The following is a 19,294-nucleotide window of genomic DNA, read 5'->3' as shown; positions in this document are numbered from 1 at the left end:
CTTTCGGTATTTTGCAGGGGGTGAGTACTATTTCGGTACTATTTTTTGGCGTTTAAATCAAAGCGAAAGACCTTGTCGTTAACTCTCGCCAAATTTCGCTCACCGTCAAGCTAGCAAGTGCAATAAAACATGGCTATAAATCCAGAACCGTGATGGTACTAATTTTTTTACAACAGGTACTATTTTTTTCAATAAGAGTACTATTTTTTGGTATGGTCAAATTATTTTTTCGTGCCCATTTTTTTTTTGAGGCCGCTAGCTTGACGCACACCAGTGAGGGGCGGGTTATTTGATGACTCGTTTTTATGTTTGTATTTATGACGTATTGTTATTTTTCAAGAATTAATTAAATTCCTTTATAAAGTAATGACATAACATAAGATCATGATTATATCCCAATTGGGGAAGTAACGGTCTCTGTGGTCCAGTTTGAGGAGGTCCCAGGTTCACATCCCGGTGGGGACATATCACAAAAATCATTTTGTGGTCCCTCGTTTGGTTAGGACATTATAGGCTGATCACCTGATTGTCCGAAAGTAACATGATCCGTGCTGATGTAAGTTAGTACGTAGTCGTTACATGAGCCATGTCAGGGGCCTTTGGCGGCCCAATAGTAACCCTGACAGAGGGAATTCCATTGCAAGATGAACTAAGTACCCACACCTCACCGAGCTTTCTGTTAGACCAACGTGATAGGTGAGCCGTATCGCCGTCTATAATGGCCGAGACAACTGTGTTAGTGGAAACTGCACTTAAGATAAATTAATAACTCATTGGTGCAAGTCTGCTACCGGGGTTCGAACCGGTGTTCCCGGTTTGAGAAGCAAGCCGGTGTACGGTCACGAGCATTAATATGTATACACTTTGGTACCATGTCACATTAACTTTTTGACAAATTGAACTGTAAGTCTCACTAAATGTCAAACATGTTAGTGCGACAGAGTCCTAGAGTGGGTACATTATATTGCTCATGACTGTACCACATGACCAGAATGACGACTTCTACGTAATAACTATTATTGTTTATTCTACGGGTAGCTCTCAGCGCTCCCCATTTGTCCGGCCAAGTAGTTAATGCCATCTGCCGCAAATTTACAAGAAATCACGTGAAATTAAAAAAAAGGTTTAAGGTAAGATTATTTTTGTAATAATATAATCATCTAACAACGACCTCCGTGGTCCAGTGGTTGAGCGCTGGGCTCACGATCCGGAAGTCCCGGGCTCGAATCCCGGTGGGGACATACCACAAAAATTACTTTGTGATCCCTAGTTTGGTTAGGACATTACAGCCTGATCACCTGATTGTCCAAAAGTAAGATGATCCGTGCTTCGGAAGGCACGTTAAGCCGTGGGTCACGGTTACTACTTACTGATGTAAGTACGTACATGAGCCATGTCAGGGGCCTTTGGCGGCTCAATAATAACTCTGACACCAGGGTTGATGAGGTTGATAATCCACCTCACAACCCACACGATAGAAGATCTCGAAGCCAATTTAGTTGGCTAAAGTAAAATATGGCTGCGAGTTGCCTTCTTATTACTTGTGGCTCTGCCCGCCCCATTAGGAATAACGAGCGTGAATATACCTATGTATGAAAGAGAAAGGTAATATTCATTGGTAGTATTACAAAAGGCGTTTTAACCACGCCTAGCGCGCTATCGAATCAAAAAGGTTGGTTTATAAGCCACGCCCATGTTCCCGCCTCCTAAAAGGGGAATTCAATACTAATCCCATACATTCCTGAAATGTGTATCAAAAAGCACCCAGTGTCACATTGATATTGGACGAACGCGGGTCGCGCCCTTTGACCGTGAAAAAAAGTAAAAATTCCGCGCGCTTTTTCTTTGCGAGAAAAATATTTTTTTTTGTTTTATAAGTAGTCAATTTTGTGATTTTTTAATATATATTGTTTACTTAAAACAGCGAAAAACATAAAATAAGTGAATTATTTTAATAAGTAAGTAGGTACTTATTAAAATATGTTGATTTGAAAATCTGTGTACCTTTTAACAAAATGTTAATTGTCGAGAATTTCAATTGTTTTGTGAGAAAATAATAGTGAATGAGGTTCAGTCAAAGTTGATTTATTACAAATTGTTGGTGAAATAGAATATTTTGATATTATAACTAATATAAGGTAAGTTTAGTAGGTAGTAATTTTATTCATAAAATCACGCCTGTTTAAAAAAGGCTCAGGCAGGTTAAGTTTATATAGAATAGAATAAAAATAGTTTATAATAAAAGGGCGCCACACACCAAAAAAAGACAGCAACAGCAACATCATTATGGTGCTAATTCCTGTAAATACCATCTAATTTAATTTAAAGTTATATCTGTCATTTTCTTATCCGCCGAAAAGGAAAGGGACGGGTAATCGACAAGCATAAAATTTATGGAACACACGTCAATTTTAAGCACAAATCTAAACCAACCGTCTAAAAATTTTACATCCGTCAATAACCCGACACAGTTAAGTAGACAGCACGTCAAACGGAATGCATACCAGCGACGTACCTTTTGATTCGCCCGGGTTATTCATTCATTTACTCATTCTTCCTAAAATTAAGAGCTGAGAATCATCCGTCCCTTTCCTTTTCGACGGATACGAAAATGACGGATATAACCTAAAATAAAATTAGGCGGTGTCTGCAGGAATCGGGGCCTATATATACTTACATAACATAAACTGCCTATATATACGTCCCACTGCTGGAACAGGCCTCCCCTCAATCAACCGGAGGGGGTATACTTATTCATCATATATTCAGTGAGTGAGTAAAATCGGAGCTCACAGCGCTCCCCATTTGTTCGGCCAAGTAGTGAACGCGAATAAGACATGTAAAAAAAAGTAATATTCAACTCTCTTGCCTTGCGAACCACGGAATCATATTACCTTTTTGGATAATCGGGGAATTCAAGCCATATCCTAGCTAAACAAAGAATAGTCACACAAAGTAATTTCAAAAATGTTTCCAACGGGAATCAAGCCCGGACTTTCAAATCGTGAACCTAACGCTCTAACCACTAGACCACGGAGGCCGCATTTTACACCATGAAGATAGTACCTATGTTAGATAACTTCTGGCCAAGTAGCTAATGCCATCTGCGGCAAATCTACAATAAGTAAAATAAAATGTTAGATTACCTATTTTCTAAAATTAACCTAAAATACATTGTTTTAAGTTTACGCGGTTATTATCATAATTAAAACACATAATAAAGGGTTCAGTCATCCCGTGATCATGGCACTTGCAACTGTGTCGAAATAACGGGAGTCTCATGTCCCTACTTTAAACGCGGTAAGAATCAAATCAAATCAAATATACTTTATTGCACATAACTACATTTAAACAATCAGACATAACACATGAACACAGTACAATTTGGGCGGCCTTATTGCTCTAGAGCAATTTCTTCCAGGCAACCACCAAAAGGAAATAAACATTTACAAACAACTTGGATGCGGGATAGAACCCAACCCGTAAGAACCCGTTATTATGTGTTTTAATTATTAACCTAAAATAGGTACATAGTTCACCTCGTTCTTGTAACCCACCCTGTAACAGCGTACGCCGTGAAGTTATCAAACCCAGCTTATTATTACAAAGAGCGCGTCAAAACATAAAATCTGTGCGCGACATATGTCTTGCACATGAATGAAGTTTCATCCATGTTTACATTAAGTCGACGTACTATTTATCATGGTACAGTACACGACATGGCAGTACACGCTCTCGGTCTGGAGGTCCCGGGTTCGAATCACTTTGTGTGCCGTGGCACATTGCAGGCTGATCACCTGATTGTCCGAAAGTAAGACGATCCGTGCTTCGGAAGACACGTTAAGCCGTTGCTCCCGGTTACTACTTACTGATGGCCCCGGGTTCGAATCCCGGTGGGGACATGTCACAAAAAACACTTTGTGATCCCTAGTTTAATTAAGACATTACAGGCTGATCACATGGAGCCTGTTTAATAAAACTTACAATTATTTACAATGACAATGTGATGTACATTGCGGAGTGTGTGATCACGAATATTTTGCAGTTTCATATTAGCTACGTAATGAACACCAAATTGTCATTGTAATTTACAATTGTAAGTTTTATAAAATAGGCCCCAGATTGTCCGAAAGAAAGATGATCCGTGCTTCGGAAGACACGTTAAGCCATTACGTTGAATCAATGATTTTGATTCTATAAAATGTACAAGCTTTTTCTAAGTATATTTCTGATCCTTTGACTTTAACTTTTTTACTAAACAGTAGTGCATTCATACAATCTGTTGTCAAGTGGCCACTCGAAATGGAGTCAAGTGCAGTTATTTGTACGATTTATTTTTGTCTAAGCAGACATATGAGGGTATAGAATAATACTATATAATACTTCTCTACTAAGGAGCTCGGTGGCGCAGCGGTAAACGCGCTCGGTCTGCGATTGTTGAAGTTAAGCAACTTTCGCAAAGGCTGGTCATAGGATGGGTGACCACAAAAAAAGTTCATCTCGAGCTCCACCGTGCTTCGAAAGGCACGTGAAGCCGTTGGTCCCGGCTGCATTAGCAGTCGTTAATAACCACCAAAGGCCCGTGCAGTGGGGACGTTAATGGGCTGATGATGATGATGACTATATATACTTATAGACAAATTTTCTGATTCTACATGATGATGATGTGATCCAGCCGATTTCACCCCGATACCGACTCCGCCGGCGTGGTCGACGATTTCCCTCAATCATCGCTTATCGCTATCGACCAACTGGGTCGATTAATTCTTTCAAACATTTCTCCTCTCAGACGACGCCCTGAGCCGAGGTTCGCGCACAACTGGACACCCTCAGGCCTGTTGTCTTAAACGTTGTACCGGGTGAGAGCCTTCAGCGCTCCCCATTTGTCAGGTCAAGTAGTTAATGCCATCTGCGGCAAATCTACAATAAGTCACGTCAAAAAAAGCTGCCGGGGTTCGAACCGGCGCTCCCCGTTCGACAAGCAAGCCGGTGTGCTACAGAACTCATCATCATCAATTTAAGAGCCACGCTCTTGTCGGTGCAGCATTTTCCATGCTACTTTTTAGGGAAAAATAGGGCAGTGGTTTCCCTCTTGCCTTCCGCCCCGCAGTACTCTGTCTGACGCAAGTGGGACGGCGCCCAGAGTAGTCTATTACAAAACCATACCATGACTCCTGTCCTCCGCCTCTGAATAGTACTGACAGTTACTGCTACAGAACTACGGTGGCTATATCTTCGTTTGTATGTATTCATTTCATTTTCCGGAACGATGGGCAAAGATCATCACGCACTGGGTACCACAGGACGGACACCGTAGACGTGGTAGACCCCGGAAACGATGGCGTGATGATCTCGACGGTTATCGAAAAGACTGGATAGAGCTCGCACAGAACCGGGATACTTGGAAAGACATGGGGGAGGCCTTTGCCCAGCAGTGGGATTACACAGGCTAATAATAATACATAACATAACCAGCCTATATACGTCCCACTGCTGGGCACAGGCCTCCCGTCAATCAACCGGAGGGGGTATGGAGCATACTCCACCACGCTGCTCCAATGCGGGTTGGTGGAGGTGTTTTTACGGCTAATAGCCGGGACCAACGGCTTAACGTGCCCTCCGAAGCACGGAATCATCTTACTTTTTCGGACAATCAGGTGATTCAAGCCTGAAAAGTCCTTACCAAACAAAGGACAGTCTCACAAAGTGATTTCGACAATGTCCCCATCGGGAATCGAACCCGGACCTCCAGATCGTGAGCCTAACGCTCTAACCACTAGACCATGGAGGCTGTTAATAATAATAATGTATCAATTTATGTTTGTGTCAGGTTCTGATGTCCAGTTACGGCAGCATGTCACCCTCAGACGAGGGCTTCGACCGGTACGAGCCCCCCTTCTACTGCCCGCCTGCTCATCATGGTAAGACAGGAGTTCTTTTCATGTGCGTGCGTGTGTATGTGCGTGCGTGCGTGCGTGTGTATGTGCGTGCGTGCGTGTGTATGTGCGTGCGTGCGTGTGTATGTGCGTGCGTGTTTTGTTCGAAAGTTTATAGTACGATCTAATATTATAATCCCGTATTGTATATTTCCTACTTTACCCCCAGGCAGCCCAATGGACGGGGCGGCATATTGGCCAGCTGTCAACGGCGAGGGTCAGGAGTTCGACACCGCGGACATGTATCACGATACCAACCATTACATTGGTAGAAGTTATGGTGAGTAAATTCGCGCTAGTATTTCCTATAAGTGTGGTCTTCTTCTATCGTGTGGGTTGTGAGGTGGAGTACCAACCTCATCACCCCTGGTGTCAGGGGTACTATTGCGCCGCCAAAGGCCCCTGACATGGCTCATGTAACGACTACTTATTTACATCAGTAAGTAGTAACCGGGACCAACGCCTTAACGTGCCTTCCGAACGAACAAGTATGGTTAGTTATAAAATAGAATAGTTTATTATAAAATGGCGCCACACACACAAGAAAAAGACAACAACATCATATCAAATTTCCACTAAAACGATTACAAAAAAGCAAGACGGATGTTTGTCGAAATGACCATAAGGTGGTGGTGGACGTCCTGAGATAAAAGGGCCTCACTCAGCACAAGTCGCGGCGTGAACCACGACGCTGGTATTATGTGGACCCTGTTGTTATGTATACCAGTGTTTACGTCTAAAGACTTGTGAGTCTTTAGACGTAAACAACCCCGTAACTCAATATAGCATCACGCCATTGTCCCTGAAGGGGTAAGCAAATCTATTAGTATATACTTACACACACTCCTCGCCAGCTATGTTCAAGTCCCATGTAATAGGGGACGAGCCTATTGCCATTAACCGGGCACAACTCCTGGAAACCACGTGATATCTATGATCCAAACATGAATTCAAACTCATAAAGTCGAATTCCTTGGTTTAGAACCCGAACTGGGATTCAAACCCGTAACCCTACGATGTAAGTAACGCGTTCTCCGCACAGAGCTATCACCCCCGATACCGAGCCCGCCGGCGTGGTCGACGAGTTCCTTCATTCAGCGCTTATCGCTATCGACCCACTAGGGTCGTTTAATTCTTTCAAATATTTTTCCTCCCAGACGAGGCCTTGAGCCAAGTAGTTAATGCCATCTGTGGCAAATCTACAATAAGTCACGTCAAAAAAACAACTTCTATCATGTGGGTTATGAAGTGGATTACTAACCCCATCAACCCTCGTGTCAGGGTTACTATTGAGCCGCCAAAGGCTACTTGCGTCAGACAGAGTACTGCGGGGCGGAAGGCAAGAGGGAAACCACTGCCCTATTTTCCCCTAAAAAAGTAGCATGGAAAATGGTACACCGACAAGAGCGTGGCTCTTACATTTCTTTGTTTGTTTTAGGTTATGAAGACATGCAAATGAGCGCTAACGAACCGTATGATACATATCATAATATGCATCACACATTTGCACAGAACAATTCAGGTAAGTGTAAAATACGTAAATAATATATATTAGATAGATAGATAGATAGATAAAATACTTTATTGAGCACAATGGACACAAAATACAGAGATAAGGACAGCATATACAGAAAAGCACAACAGGCGGCCTTATTGCTCATGCAGCAATTTCTTCCAGGCAACCTTTGGGTACAGGAAAATTTTGTACAAGTATAATAATAGCGGGTTAGTGCATTCTAACAAAATAAATAATTAAAAGAACAACCTACATAAAATAAGTACATTTAACTACATATTATTTATAAACGTCTATAGAGAATCGGAAAGGAAATATGATTGGCCACCTGATACGACACGATTCATTTATAACAAACATCATAGAAGGTAGAATTGAAGGGAAGAGAAGAAGGGGTAGACCTAGGAGAACATTTATGAAACAAAAATAAAAGAGAAGGTGCAGGTCGTGTCATATCAGGAGGTGAAGGATTTGGCGGGAAGAAGAGAGGAATGGCGATTACTCCACCGACAAGAGCGCAGCTCTTAAATAAAGAGAAAGATTATGAACGTCATGTATTTATTTAACAGGTTTTTAAAAAAAAACCGGACCTGTCAAATTTAGGGAGATATATTTATTTAACATTTTTTTGTGCTGTAGTTGTGTGTTAGTAATACTTACTTACTTAATTTTTAACACTCGTCAAATTTAAAACAGACATTCTAATTTAAATTATTGAAGATTCTCTAAGATCTGCAATAAGTCACGTCAAAAAAAAAAATAGCTCGATGTGCGAATCTGTAGTACAGTCATGAGCAATATTATGTACCCACTTTAGGACTCTGTTGCGCTAACATATTTGACGTTTAGTGAGACTTACAGTTTAATTTGTCAAAAAAGTTAGTGTGACATGGTACCAAAGTGTATACATATTATTGCTCGTGACCGTCTCTCTCTTTATTTAAGAGCTGCGCTCTTGTCGGTGGAGTAATCGCCTTCATTACTCCATAGATAGGGCGTGTAGAACGGTGGTTGCCCCAATCGCCTTCCGTTCCGCAGTACACCGACCAATCTCAATCGGTGATGTTCTAGCTAGAGCCGTACCAAAATCCATTTCCTCGGCCAACCAGTACTGATACCGCTGGTGCCCGGCATCAGGGGTGCGCTTTTGAAGAAGCGGCGTCTACTCGCTACGTCACAAGATCGTCATAGAATCTAAGTAGCATTTTATAGGTTAGCCCGTCCCGGCTCGTGACCGTACTTGACCGGAATTTTCAACATATTTTACTCTTCCAGCGATAGAATGCGACATGCAGCCGTTGCCGCTGCGATATGAAAGAACAGCGCCATCTTTCGTCAGAGTCGTGAAGCGCCGGTCAACGGCCAATAGGAAGGAGAGACGAAGAACACAGAGCATTAACACCGCCTTCTCTGACCTTAGAGATTGCATACCTAATGTACCGCCGGATACTAAACTTTCTAAGGTAAGCAACGAGTTTTATCTTCTTCTCTTGTGTGGGTTGTAAGGTGGATTACCAACCTCATCAACCCTGGTGTCAGGGTTATTATTGAGCCGCCAAAAGCCCCTGATATGGCTCATAACGACTACGTACTTACATCAGTATGTCAATGTGTGTATACTTTAATGTTGTAAATGTATATGTGTGTCGTAGATTTTACCTGAGTAAACTTTTTTATTATTATTATTAGTAGCCGGGATTAACGGCTTAACGTGCCTTCCGAAGCACGGATCATCTTAATTTTTGGACAATCAGGTGATCAGTCTGTAACGTCCTAACCAAACTAAGGATCACAAAGTGATTTTTGTGATTTGTCCCCATCAGGGTTCGAACCCGGAACCTCCGGATCGTAAGCACACAACCACTGGACCACGGAGGTCGTTCAAGAGTTTTATTTTCAGAGTTTTATTATACTTTCTATTGCTCTACTACTAGTCATCCCGTGATCATGGCACTTGCAACAGTGTCGAAATATCGGGAGTCTCATATGTTTTAATTATGCTCGATCGACGGCATCGATCGATGGTAGAATAGAATAGTCGACGTCGATCGATAGTTTCTACCAGACCGACGGATCGATTATTGTCATCGCCCGGCAATCGATCGATTGCTTAATCGAACAGTATCTGTAGATCAATTAAAGTTACCAGACCAGTCGATCAACTTCGATCGACGTTGATCGATGCCGTCGATCAATGATCGATCGATTGGTCTGGTAGCACCCTAAGAGTGCGTGTGTGTATGTGTGAATAGGGTGTGTGTCAGTATGTGAGACGTATGGCCCGGATAGTTAGGATAACTGTAGGTAAATTTTAAAGTTCCCATTTATAAAAATAAAGGAAATGCGCAGCGGTAATGATAACTGGCGAAAACGCCAGGGGAGGGTGCCTCTGGTCGCCCTCGGCCCGATGAGGTGTCGATCGCTATACGTTCCAATATCTATCATGATCCATCAGATGGCGCGCAGGAGATCACACAGCATCAACACAGCTTTTTGCCAACTGAGGCAAAGGATACCCAATGTTCTGCCTGACACTAAACTCTCCAAGGTTGGTCACTGGCCTTATTGGGGGGACTTGGTCGGGTCTTCTCACTTCTTCTCAGAGATGAATTAAAAAAAAAGAAAAGCTGTTTTTTTTCTATTAAAATACCCTTTGTATCTCTTGTTTCTCTCATTCCATCTTTCCAACAAATACAGGGTGTTAGTGACATCGTAACGAAAACTTCGAGGGATGATTCAGACCATGATTCTAAGTTGATATGAGTGGATTTTTCCGTCGCAAAAGTATGGAACTGAAAATAATTAAAAAAGACACTGAAATTTTTATGAATTTTCCGACCGAAAATTCTACTTGATATCAACTCAGAATCATGATCTTAATCACAACCTCCTCAGTATTTGCTAAAGAGTCACTAACACGCATACGTACTTGTATGGCTGCCTGTAAGGTCACGAGCATTAGTATGTATGCACTTTGGTACCATGTCACATTAACTTTTTTGACAAATTGAACTGTAAGTCTCACTAAATGTCAAATATGTTAGTGCGACAAAGTCCTAAAGTGGGTACAATATATTGCTCATGACTGTACGTACTTGTACGGGGTGTAAGTGACATCGTAACGAATACTCAGGGGGATGATTCAGATTCTAATATCAAATCGAATTATTTTTTTGTTCTCTCATAAAAAAAATAATACTTATACGATTACTAACTTATTTGCAGTTGGTAATTTTTCTATGAGTAAGCAGTTTTATTAGCATCATTTACATTTACTGCTTATATCTGACTGTTAATATCACGAATAAAAAATAAATAATATCAAACGAACGAAATTTTGTCAACACGTTTCACTGTGCAACTGAAATTTCGATATCCACCCCTCACGTGCAACGTTATATTTCGATAACCAAATTGGAATTTATGTACATAGACACGTGTCGGACGACGCTCAGTGGGTAGGCCCGCTACAAGGTGGACCGACGATCTGGTGAAGGTCGCGGGAAGCCGCTGGATGCGGGCAGCGCAGGACCGATCGTCGTGGAGATCCTTGGGGGAGGCCTATGCCCAGCAGTGGGCGTCATACGGCTGATGATGATGATGATGATGATGATGTACATAGACACACAATGGCAAGAAAAAATGTGGCCCACATATGGGCCATACACTTATGAGTTTCACATTTAGTGCCTCATATGTGGTTCATACGCCTTTTCTCCTACTTTTTCTTCTTCTTCTAATCCTTTTATCCCCTGTTGGGAAACAGATTTTCACTCCTCGCGATCTTTAACAGCCTCTGTAGCTGTAGCTAGCTCCCATAACATGTTGAGTTTTTATTAAATTTCTCATTTTCCTTGCTGTCTCTTTTCGCGACTATTAAGCTTGTCCACACTCGACCAGATCCCCTCACAGGCTATGAAATACTTACGAACTTTGTCACTTATTAATATCTCTCTTGGTTGTAGATTAAAACACTGCGGTTGGCGACCTCATACATATCATACCTGCTGAACGTGTTGGAGACAGACGGGGAGCCAGCTGGAGGGTTCAGGGCTGAGCTGCATCACGCCCCGCCGAGGAGACGGACCAACGAGAGTGCACAGGTGAGAGCTGAAATTTTATTTTAATCCTTTCATATGCAGAGACCATGGGTCACTGATGGTTCATAATAGGTAGTATGACACCTTGGAATCGGAACGTCATTAGACGTTCTGTCATTGAAAGTGTTAAAAAGAACGTCTTAAGGCGCCGTGTCGAGGTTTTTCTTGCAACTTCTTTTCCCCGGCTATACAAGTTGTGAAGCTGCAGTAGTTTTAGGCGGATGAGACGTTCGTTATAAAAAATGACGATTCAAAGTGTAACTATGTTCATCATCACTAATTTAAGAGCCACGCTCTTGTCGGTGTGGCATTCTCCATTCTTGCCTATCAAAGGCCAATTCCTTCACTTCCTTAGCCCCTGAAATACATACATACATAAACTCACGCCCGTAATCCCTAATGGGGTGGGCAGAGCCACAAGTAATCAAAGACAACTTGCAGCCACTGTTGATACGATGTCGTAAGCTGGATATGATGAACCTTATGGTGATAAGGGATCAGCCTATCGCCCATAACATTAGTCCCTCATGTTAGATGACACAATCCCTCTGTCGGTTTTTACGACATGCCCGGGAAGACAAGCAGCTGAACGTTTTCTATGTTTTTTATTTGCTCCCAGAACAGCATAGAAGTAACTCCCCCTGACATGGCTCATATAACGACTACTTACTTACATCAGTATGTAGTAACCGAAACCATAGGCTTAACGTGCCTTCCGAAGCACGGATCATCTTATTTTCGGACAATCAGGTAATGTTCTCACCAAACTAGGGAACACAAAGTGATTTTTGTGATATCTCCCCTCCGGGAATCGAACCCAGGACATCCGGATCGTGAGCTCATCCTTCAACCACTGGACCACGGAGATCATAAGACACGACGTTCGCCTTCTCTTTTGCCTAACTGGGCACCCTCAGGCCTGTTGTCTTAAACGTTATACCGGGTGAGACCCTCCAGCGCTCCCCATTTGTCCGGCCAAGTAGTTATTGCTATCTGCGGCAAGTCTACAATAAGTCACGTTAAAAAAAGCCTTCTCTTGAAGCCATGTAAGCTCTTAACTATGTTACCTACTGAATGAAGATAATTTTGAATTTTAACTTTAACAAAAAAAAAGACACGGGTGCGTTTTTTTTCGTCAATGCCCCAGAGAAAGATAACTTTACAAGTTAAGCGAAACCACGTGCGGAGTGTGTATCGTTTGTTCTGTGAATGAGAAAAAAAGATGCTTTTTTTCGTACAAAATGTCTAATTTTGTTTAGTTTTCAGGAAGAGTGTGTAAATTGGGGATGTAATTTCTTATAGTGTTGTTAACACGGTTCAAATTACGTGTTCGTGAAATGTTCACGCTTTATTAGTTACGAATGTTACAGGGAATACGAATTAGGTCTTCTATCGTGTGGGTTCTGAGGTGAATTACCAACCTCATCAACCCTGGTGTCCGGGTTATTATTGAGCCGCCAAAGGCCCTGACATGGCTCATGTCACGACTACTTACTTACATCAGTAAGTAGTAACCGGGACCAACGGCTTAACGTGCCTTTCGAAGCACGGATCATCTTACTTTTTGGACGATCAGGTGATCAGCCTGTAACGTCCTAACCAAACTAGGGATCACAAAGTTATTTTTGCGATATGTCCCCACCGGGATTCGAACCCGGGATCTCCGGATCGTGAGCCCAACGCTCAACCACTGGACCACGGAAGTTGTTACGAATTAGGTAAAAAAGTAGTTTAATTTTTCACAAGGTTAGGTTAGGTTAGAAAAAAAAACACGGAAAGAATATTGCAAAAAAATATAGATAGAGCTGTACAAAGTTCCCTCCGTTTGACTTTCTAATTTCATGGATAACAGACAATTCATCTTTTATCTTTATTTTTGATGACCCTTGTTATTACATCCAGGCACAACGCATTATTCTCTCTCTCTCTATTTAAGAGCTGCGCTCTTTTCTGTGGAGTAACCGCCATTCCTCTCTTCTTCCCGCCAAAACCTTCACCTCCCGATACGACACGACCTGCACCTTCTCTTTTATTTGTTTCATAAATGTTATCCTAGGTCTACCCCTTCCTCTCTTCCCTTCAATTTTTCCTTCTATAATGTTTGTTATAAATGAATCGTGTCGTATCAGGTGGCCAATCATATTTCCAACGCAACGCATTATTATTGTGATCAAAATAAAGAGACGCAATATAAGTAGCAACATAATTCTATACATAATGTGATCCAAATATCAAGCAACAGTTATTTTTATATAATGCTTCTGCCATTTTTGAATAAATTATATACCAGAATAATTAGAAAATAATTAAAAAAATCATAATAAAAATGCTTAAACATTTTGTATATCATCCTAACATAGGAAATCGTACTCTGGCCCCTGCGATACAAGCTGAGCTTAGTGCAGGGACCGCCGCATAACTAAAGTAATTGATTATACCTAGTTGTCTGTATTTTTATTCATTGTTTTAAGTTTACGCGGTTATTATCATAATTAAAGCACATAATAACGGGTTCTTACCGCGTTTAAATGGGGATATGTTTTTATGGGTTTAAACGCGGTAAGAACCCGTTATTATGTGCTTTAATTTTGTATTTTTATTAATGTAAAATTGTAATACTATGTTTCAATAAAGAGAAAGATAGAATTAAACCTACCTTCCTGTAACGATTGCTGAAGGGAACAACAACTTTAACTAGGTTGTAAAAAAAAAACTACCGGAAAATCTTTTTTTAACACCAAAACTTTGACAAAAAACATTGCAACACCGCCATAAACATGGGAAGTAGTTAAACTATTAATATGTAAACAGAGGCACGTGTCTAGTTTAACATAAACAAACCAGGTATGTTGTCTGGAGAAAAAAAAACGAACGAAAGATAGTTTAAGTCTGCCGTTTCGCTTTTTTACGTGCTAAGTGAGGGTCTGGAGGTGGAGGTGGTTCACCAACTTCATCAACCCTGGCGTTAGGGTTACTATTGTGCCGCCAAAGGCCCCTGACATGGCTCATGTAACGACTACTTACATCGGTAAGTAGTAACCGGGACCAACGGCTTAACGCCGCTTCCGAAGCACGAATCATCTTACTTTCGACCAATCTGGTGATCAGCCAGTAGTGTCCTAACGAAATTAGGGATTACAAAGTAATTTTAGTGATATGTCCCCACCGGGAATCGAGCTCGGGATCTCCGGATTGTGAGCCCAACGCTCAACCACTGGACCACGGAGGTCGTTAAAAAGATGAGGGTGAAGGAAAACAACCCACATTCCATATTCCCGAGAAATGCGTTTTCGGAGGTATGTGACCTAACCTGTATTGGACAGGCAGTCGCTTCTGTAAAAAACCGGACCTGTCAAACCTTCTGGTTAGGTAAGTGGACTTTATGAAAAACGGGATAATGCTAGAGAGATGATTATGACGAGCTGAATTAAACAAGTGTTGAACACAGACTCACATATGTTTATTGGGTGACTACCTTCAAATCACACCACAAACCAACGTGATAGGTAAGCCGTATCGCCGTCTATAATGGTCGAGCCAACTGTGTTAGTGGAAACTGCCCTTAAGATAAATTAATAACTCATTGGTGCAAGCCCAGTGCCGGGGTTCGAACTGGCGCTCGTCCAAGAAGCAAGCCGGCTTATCAAAAAAAGGGACTTATTCTAAGATTGCCTCACCTGTCATTACAAAAAAATACACTCAAAAAAATACACAAATATACTCAAAAAGCGTATAATGCTCTGCGTATCCAATATAATGTCAAATAGTCTTTCAGACGATTTATTTATTGCATGAATAATCACGAAATTACATAAATAATTAACAATATATAGTATAATTTCTTCTCCTCAGCCATAACACCTTGCGAAATGACGTAAATTCAAAAATGTTACATACATAGGTACATACATAAACTCACGCCCGCAATCCCAAATGGGGTGGGCAGAGCCACAAGCAATCAAAGACAACTTGCAGCCACTGTTGATACGAAGTCCTAAGATGGATATGATGAACCTTATGGTGATAAGGGATCAGCCTATCGCCCATAACATTAGTCCATCATGTTAGAGGACGCAATCCCTCTGTCGGTTTTTACGACATGCCCGGGAAGACAAGCAGCTGAACGTCAAAAATGTTACATTGATTTTATTTTATTTTATTTCATGTATTTTATTTAATTTCTATTAATAATATTAATTTTATTTGATTTTATATAATATAATTTAATTTTAAGTTTAATAATGGATTCTAATCTAATGTATTTATAATTATGGATATTACTCTGAAATAAATAATTTGAATTGAATTTGAATTGACCTTCAACAAGTTAATAAATGTTTCTGATTTCTGGTTATAATAACAGTGAGTTGATATCGCAGTATCAACAATAAAATTAGTCATAAAGAGAGTATTTCCAGAGCTTGTGGCTAACTGAGGGCGTCTGGTCCCTGTTATGGTTGGTGCAAGCGAAAAACTACAACCGGATTTCCGTCTTGCTTCAAAGCTGTTCAGCCGGGCTAACAAGCGCGACATGATAAAAAAAGTAACTGTCATTTTATTGATTTTTACGATTCATTTCTTTTTTTTGTTTTCCCCGAAGGGTAAGGCAAAGGGAACTATGCCCATACAGCCATGTCTTACGTATTTTTTTTCTTGATGATTAATGAAATGATGAAAGGTGATGATGATGAAACCTAAGCCCCCACCCTCGGAGTAGACTCCTACTCCGAACCCCAAACGAAATAACTCAAAAGTCCACATAAACTTTCGAGTTATGAAGCGGCTTCTTGGCACGAAGCGAAAATAGATAGATACACTTTGTTTATTGAATATTTTGACGATTCAGTAAATTTGCCTCATATTTATTTTCTCTTAAACCTTGACGTTGGCAGAATCATCGTTTCTGAACGATGCAGCCACAAACAAAGAAAATAGATAGAAATTTGCCGCAGATGGCATTAACAGAAATCAGAATCATTTATTCAACGTAATTATCATGGATAAACTTGTTGAAGGTCAATGTAACATTTTTGAATTTACGTCACTTCGCAAGGTGTTATGGCTGAGGAGAAGAAATGACAAGAAACTGCAACAGCAACACATCTTTTAAATCAATGAGGGTACGATACATTACAAGTTATTTAATAACTAGAGGAACACATTTAATGCCAGGTATTTTTATAAGCTTTTTTACATAAAGCATGCTTCACATGAGCTTTAAATTTATTTTCTGACAAATTTAAAATATTATCTGGTATTTTATTGTAAAAACTTATACATAACTAGAATTTTGAATATATTGACCCACTAGTGTCGATAGCGATAAGCGCTGAATGAGGGCGGTGATGTGCGTCGACCACGCCGGCGGGGTCGGTATCGATAGTCGTTTTGTCGACTGGTGCTAATGCACTCCAAAAAAGTCATGTTGGTCTGTCGAAATACCATAACGCGATATATTGCCGATGAAAGATTCTGTTGACTTTTGACACATCTACGTAATATGTCCATACATCATCATTTACATCAGCATTCATTCACCAACACAGGTGCAGGCTGAAAACCGGCGTCGAGATATTTTATCTCGGCATATGCTGAGCTTGTTACCTTTTGTGATGGAAAACTTTATTTTATAATTGTGTTATGTAAACCTGGGTATCACAATAAACATTATTTTATGTGTTCCTCTAGTTATTAAATAACTTGTAATGTATATCCTCATTGGTTTTTAAAAGATGTGTTGCTGTTGCAGTTTCTTGTCATTTCTTCTCCTCAGCCATAACACCTTGCGAAATGACGTAAATTCAAAAATGTTACATTGACCTTCAACAAGTTTATCCATGATAATTACGTTGAATAAATGATTCTGATTTCTGATTTTTATTTTTTATTTATTTATTATTGTCCCGTTTTTCATCGGGTCCGCTTACCTAACCTGAAGATCTGTCAAATCTTCGTCCGGTTTTTTACAGAAGCGACTGCCTGTCTGACCTTCCGCTTTGGCCGCCTATCACTTGCACCATACACCAATTACCGCTAATCTAATAGCGTTTGGCCACATGGCCCTATCTGGTAGACGGCGAGTATATTACTATTTCCAAATTGAATTACTTTGTTTCGTTTGCGTTCCGGAATTAGACTTTCTTTTTGGGAAATTGAAACAATAAACATAATAATAGAATAGAATAGAATAAACTTTATAGACTCCGAAGGACGTAATATACGATCCCGACGACCCGATTACTCTAGCCATAGAGGCAGCCAATCAGCTCGCGATACCAAACACTTCAGCACCCCGATATCGACCCCGCCGGCGTGGTCGACGATTTCCCTCATTCAGCGCTTATCGCTATCGACCCACTAGGGTCGATTAATTCTTTCAAATATTTTTCCTCTCAGACGATGCCCTGAGCCGAGGTTCGCGCCCAACTGGGCACCCTCAGGCCTGTTGCCTTAAACGTTGTACCGGGTGAGAGCCTTCAGCGCTCCCCATTTGTCCGGCCAAGTAGTTAATGCCATCTGCGGCAAATCTATAATAAGTCACGTCAAAAAACAAAAAAAAAGGTGGTGCAGCGATAAACGCGCTCGGTCTGCGATTGTTGAAGTTAAGCAACTTTCGCAAAGACCGGTCATAGGATGGGAGAAACGATTGATGAATGTGGAGGAAGCAAGAGAAGTGTGTCAGGATCGAAGCCAATGGAATTCCATAGTCTCCAAGGGTAAGCAGAGGCTTACCCTTGGAAATAAGCGTGAGTTTATATGTATACACTCTATAGTACCATAATGGCGCCTATAAGTGCATGAGGTCGGCGCGTTATCTTCCATACCACATGCAAGCGCCGTGGTTCCCAGTGAATCACTCGAGTGGCCCAGCTCAAGTGGGGTATGTGACGTGATTTGGTGCGTATTTTTATAGTTACAACATGTAATAATTTTATTATCCTTCACCCGCTCTGTGTCCAAACCAACTTAACATCATCATCATCAACCCATTAACGTCCCCACTGCTGGGGCACGGGCCTTCCCTATGGATGGATAGGGAGATCGGGCCTTAAACCATCACGCGGGCCCAGTGCGGATTGGTGGTTATTAACGACTGCTAATGCAGCCGGGACCAACGGCTTAACGTGTAATTATATGTTTGTTTTTAATTGTTACAGAGTAATTCATCCGACAAACGGGGCAAAGGCCGAACGGGGTGGCCACAGCACGTGTGGGCGTTGGAGTTGAAGACGGAACAAAGTTTACCTAGTTAGGTATAGAATAGCGCACGGCAGATATCGACGCTAAACGTGATGAGGTGTGAAGGCCCGTCCTCCTGCCGCTATTCATTATAATTACCAAAACGGTGTGCTCACGTGCCTTTACTGTGTGCGAGAGTTTAATACACATATAATTGTTATAATACTACAATTACAGTGAAACTTGGTTAAGTGGGACCTGGATAAGTGAGAAACCTCTATAACTGAAACTCATGCTGAGGTCCCAACACTTTGGCACTGAATTACCTCTGTTAGTGCGACGAGGTAAGCCTCTATATCTGGGATTCGTTCTTTCGATTCATCATCATAGTTACCTCTATAACTGAGACAGCGAGTAAATTTTACATGCATAAACCTCTGTAACTGAGATAACATTGTTTGTTTACTCATTCTTATTCTACCCACAAATTCCACACGTAATTCCAAGTACGTAAGTACAAATTTTGAACTTCAATTACCTTCATTTTTAGTTTCGCTTCACTA

General features: G+C 41.2%; 1 protein-coding gene across 3 annotated transcripts; it reads left to right on the top strand.

Moving 5' to 3' along the window:
• The first annotated feature begins 1,753 nt into the window (after positions 1-1,753).
• LOC126379586 (neurogenic differentiation factor 2) lies at positions 1,754-18,854 on the top strand. 3 transcript variants are annotated; one of them, XM_050028392.1, is made up of 8 exons: positions 1,754-1,958; positions 5,831-5,921; positions 6,106-6,216; positions 7,375-7,458; positions 8,728-8,915; positions 9,908-10,000; positions 11,418-11,555; positions 18,710-18,854. In XM_050028392.1, exons 2-8 carry the CDS (start codon positions 5,837-5,839, stop codon positions 18,803-18,805), a joined length of 795 nt encoding a protein of 264 aa, XP_049884349.1. In that variant the 5' UTR covers positions 1,754-1,958; positions 5,831-5,836; the 3' UTR covers positions 18,806-18,854. The 3 variants fall into 3 exon arrangements, with proteins under 3 accessions (XP_049884349.1, XP_049884348.1, XP_049884350.1); XM_050028391.1 differs by having other exon boundaries at positions 1,754-2,138; XM_050028393.1 differs by lacking the exon at positions 9,908-10,000 and having other exon boundaries at positions 1,754-2,138.
• Positions 18,855-19,294: the final 440 nt, after the last annotated feature.

This window comes from Pectinophora gossypiella, chromosome 29 (assembly GCF_024362695.1).
Source record: "Pectinophora gossypiella chromosome 29, ilPecGoss1.1, whole genome shotgun sequence".
Lineage (NCBI taxonomy): Eukaryota > Metazoa > Arthropoda > Insecta > Lepidoptera > Gelechiidae > Pectinophora > Pectinophora gossypiella.
Note: the sequence above shows the minus strand (reverse complement) of the source record. Positions and strands in the feature narration are given on the sequence as shown.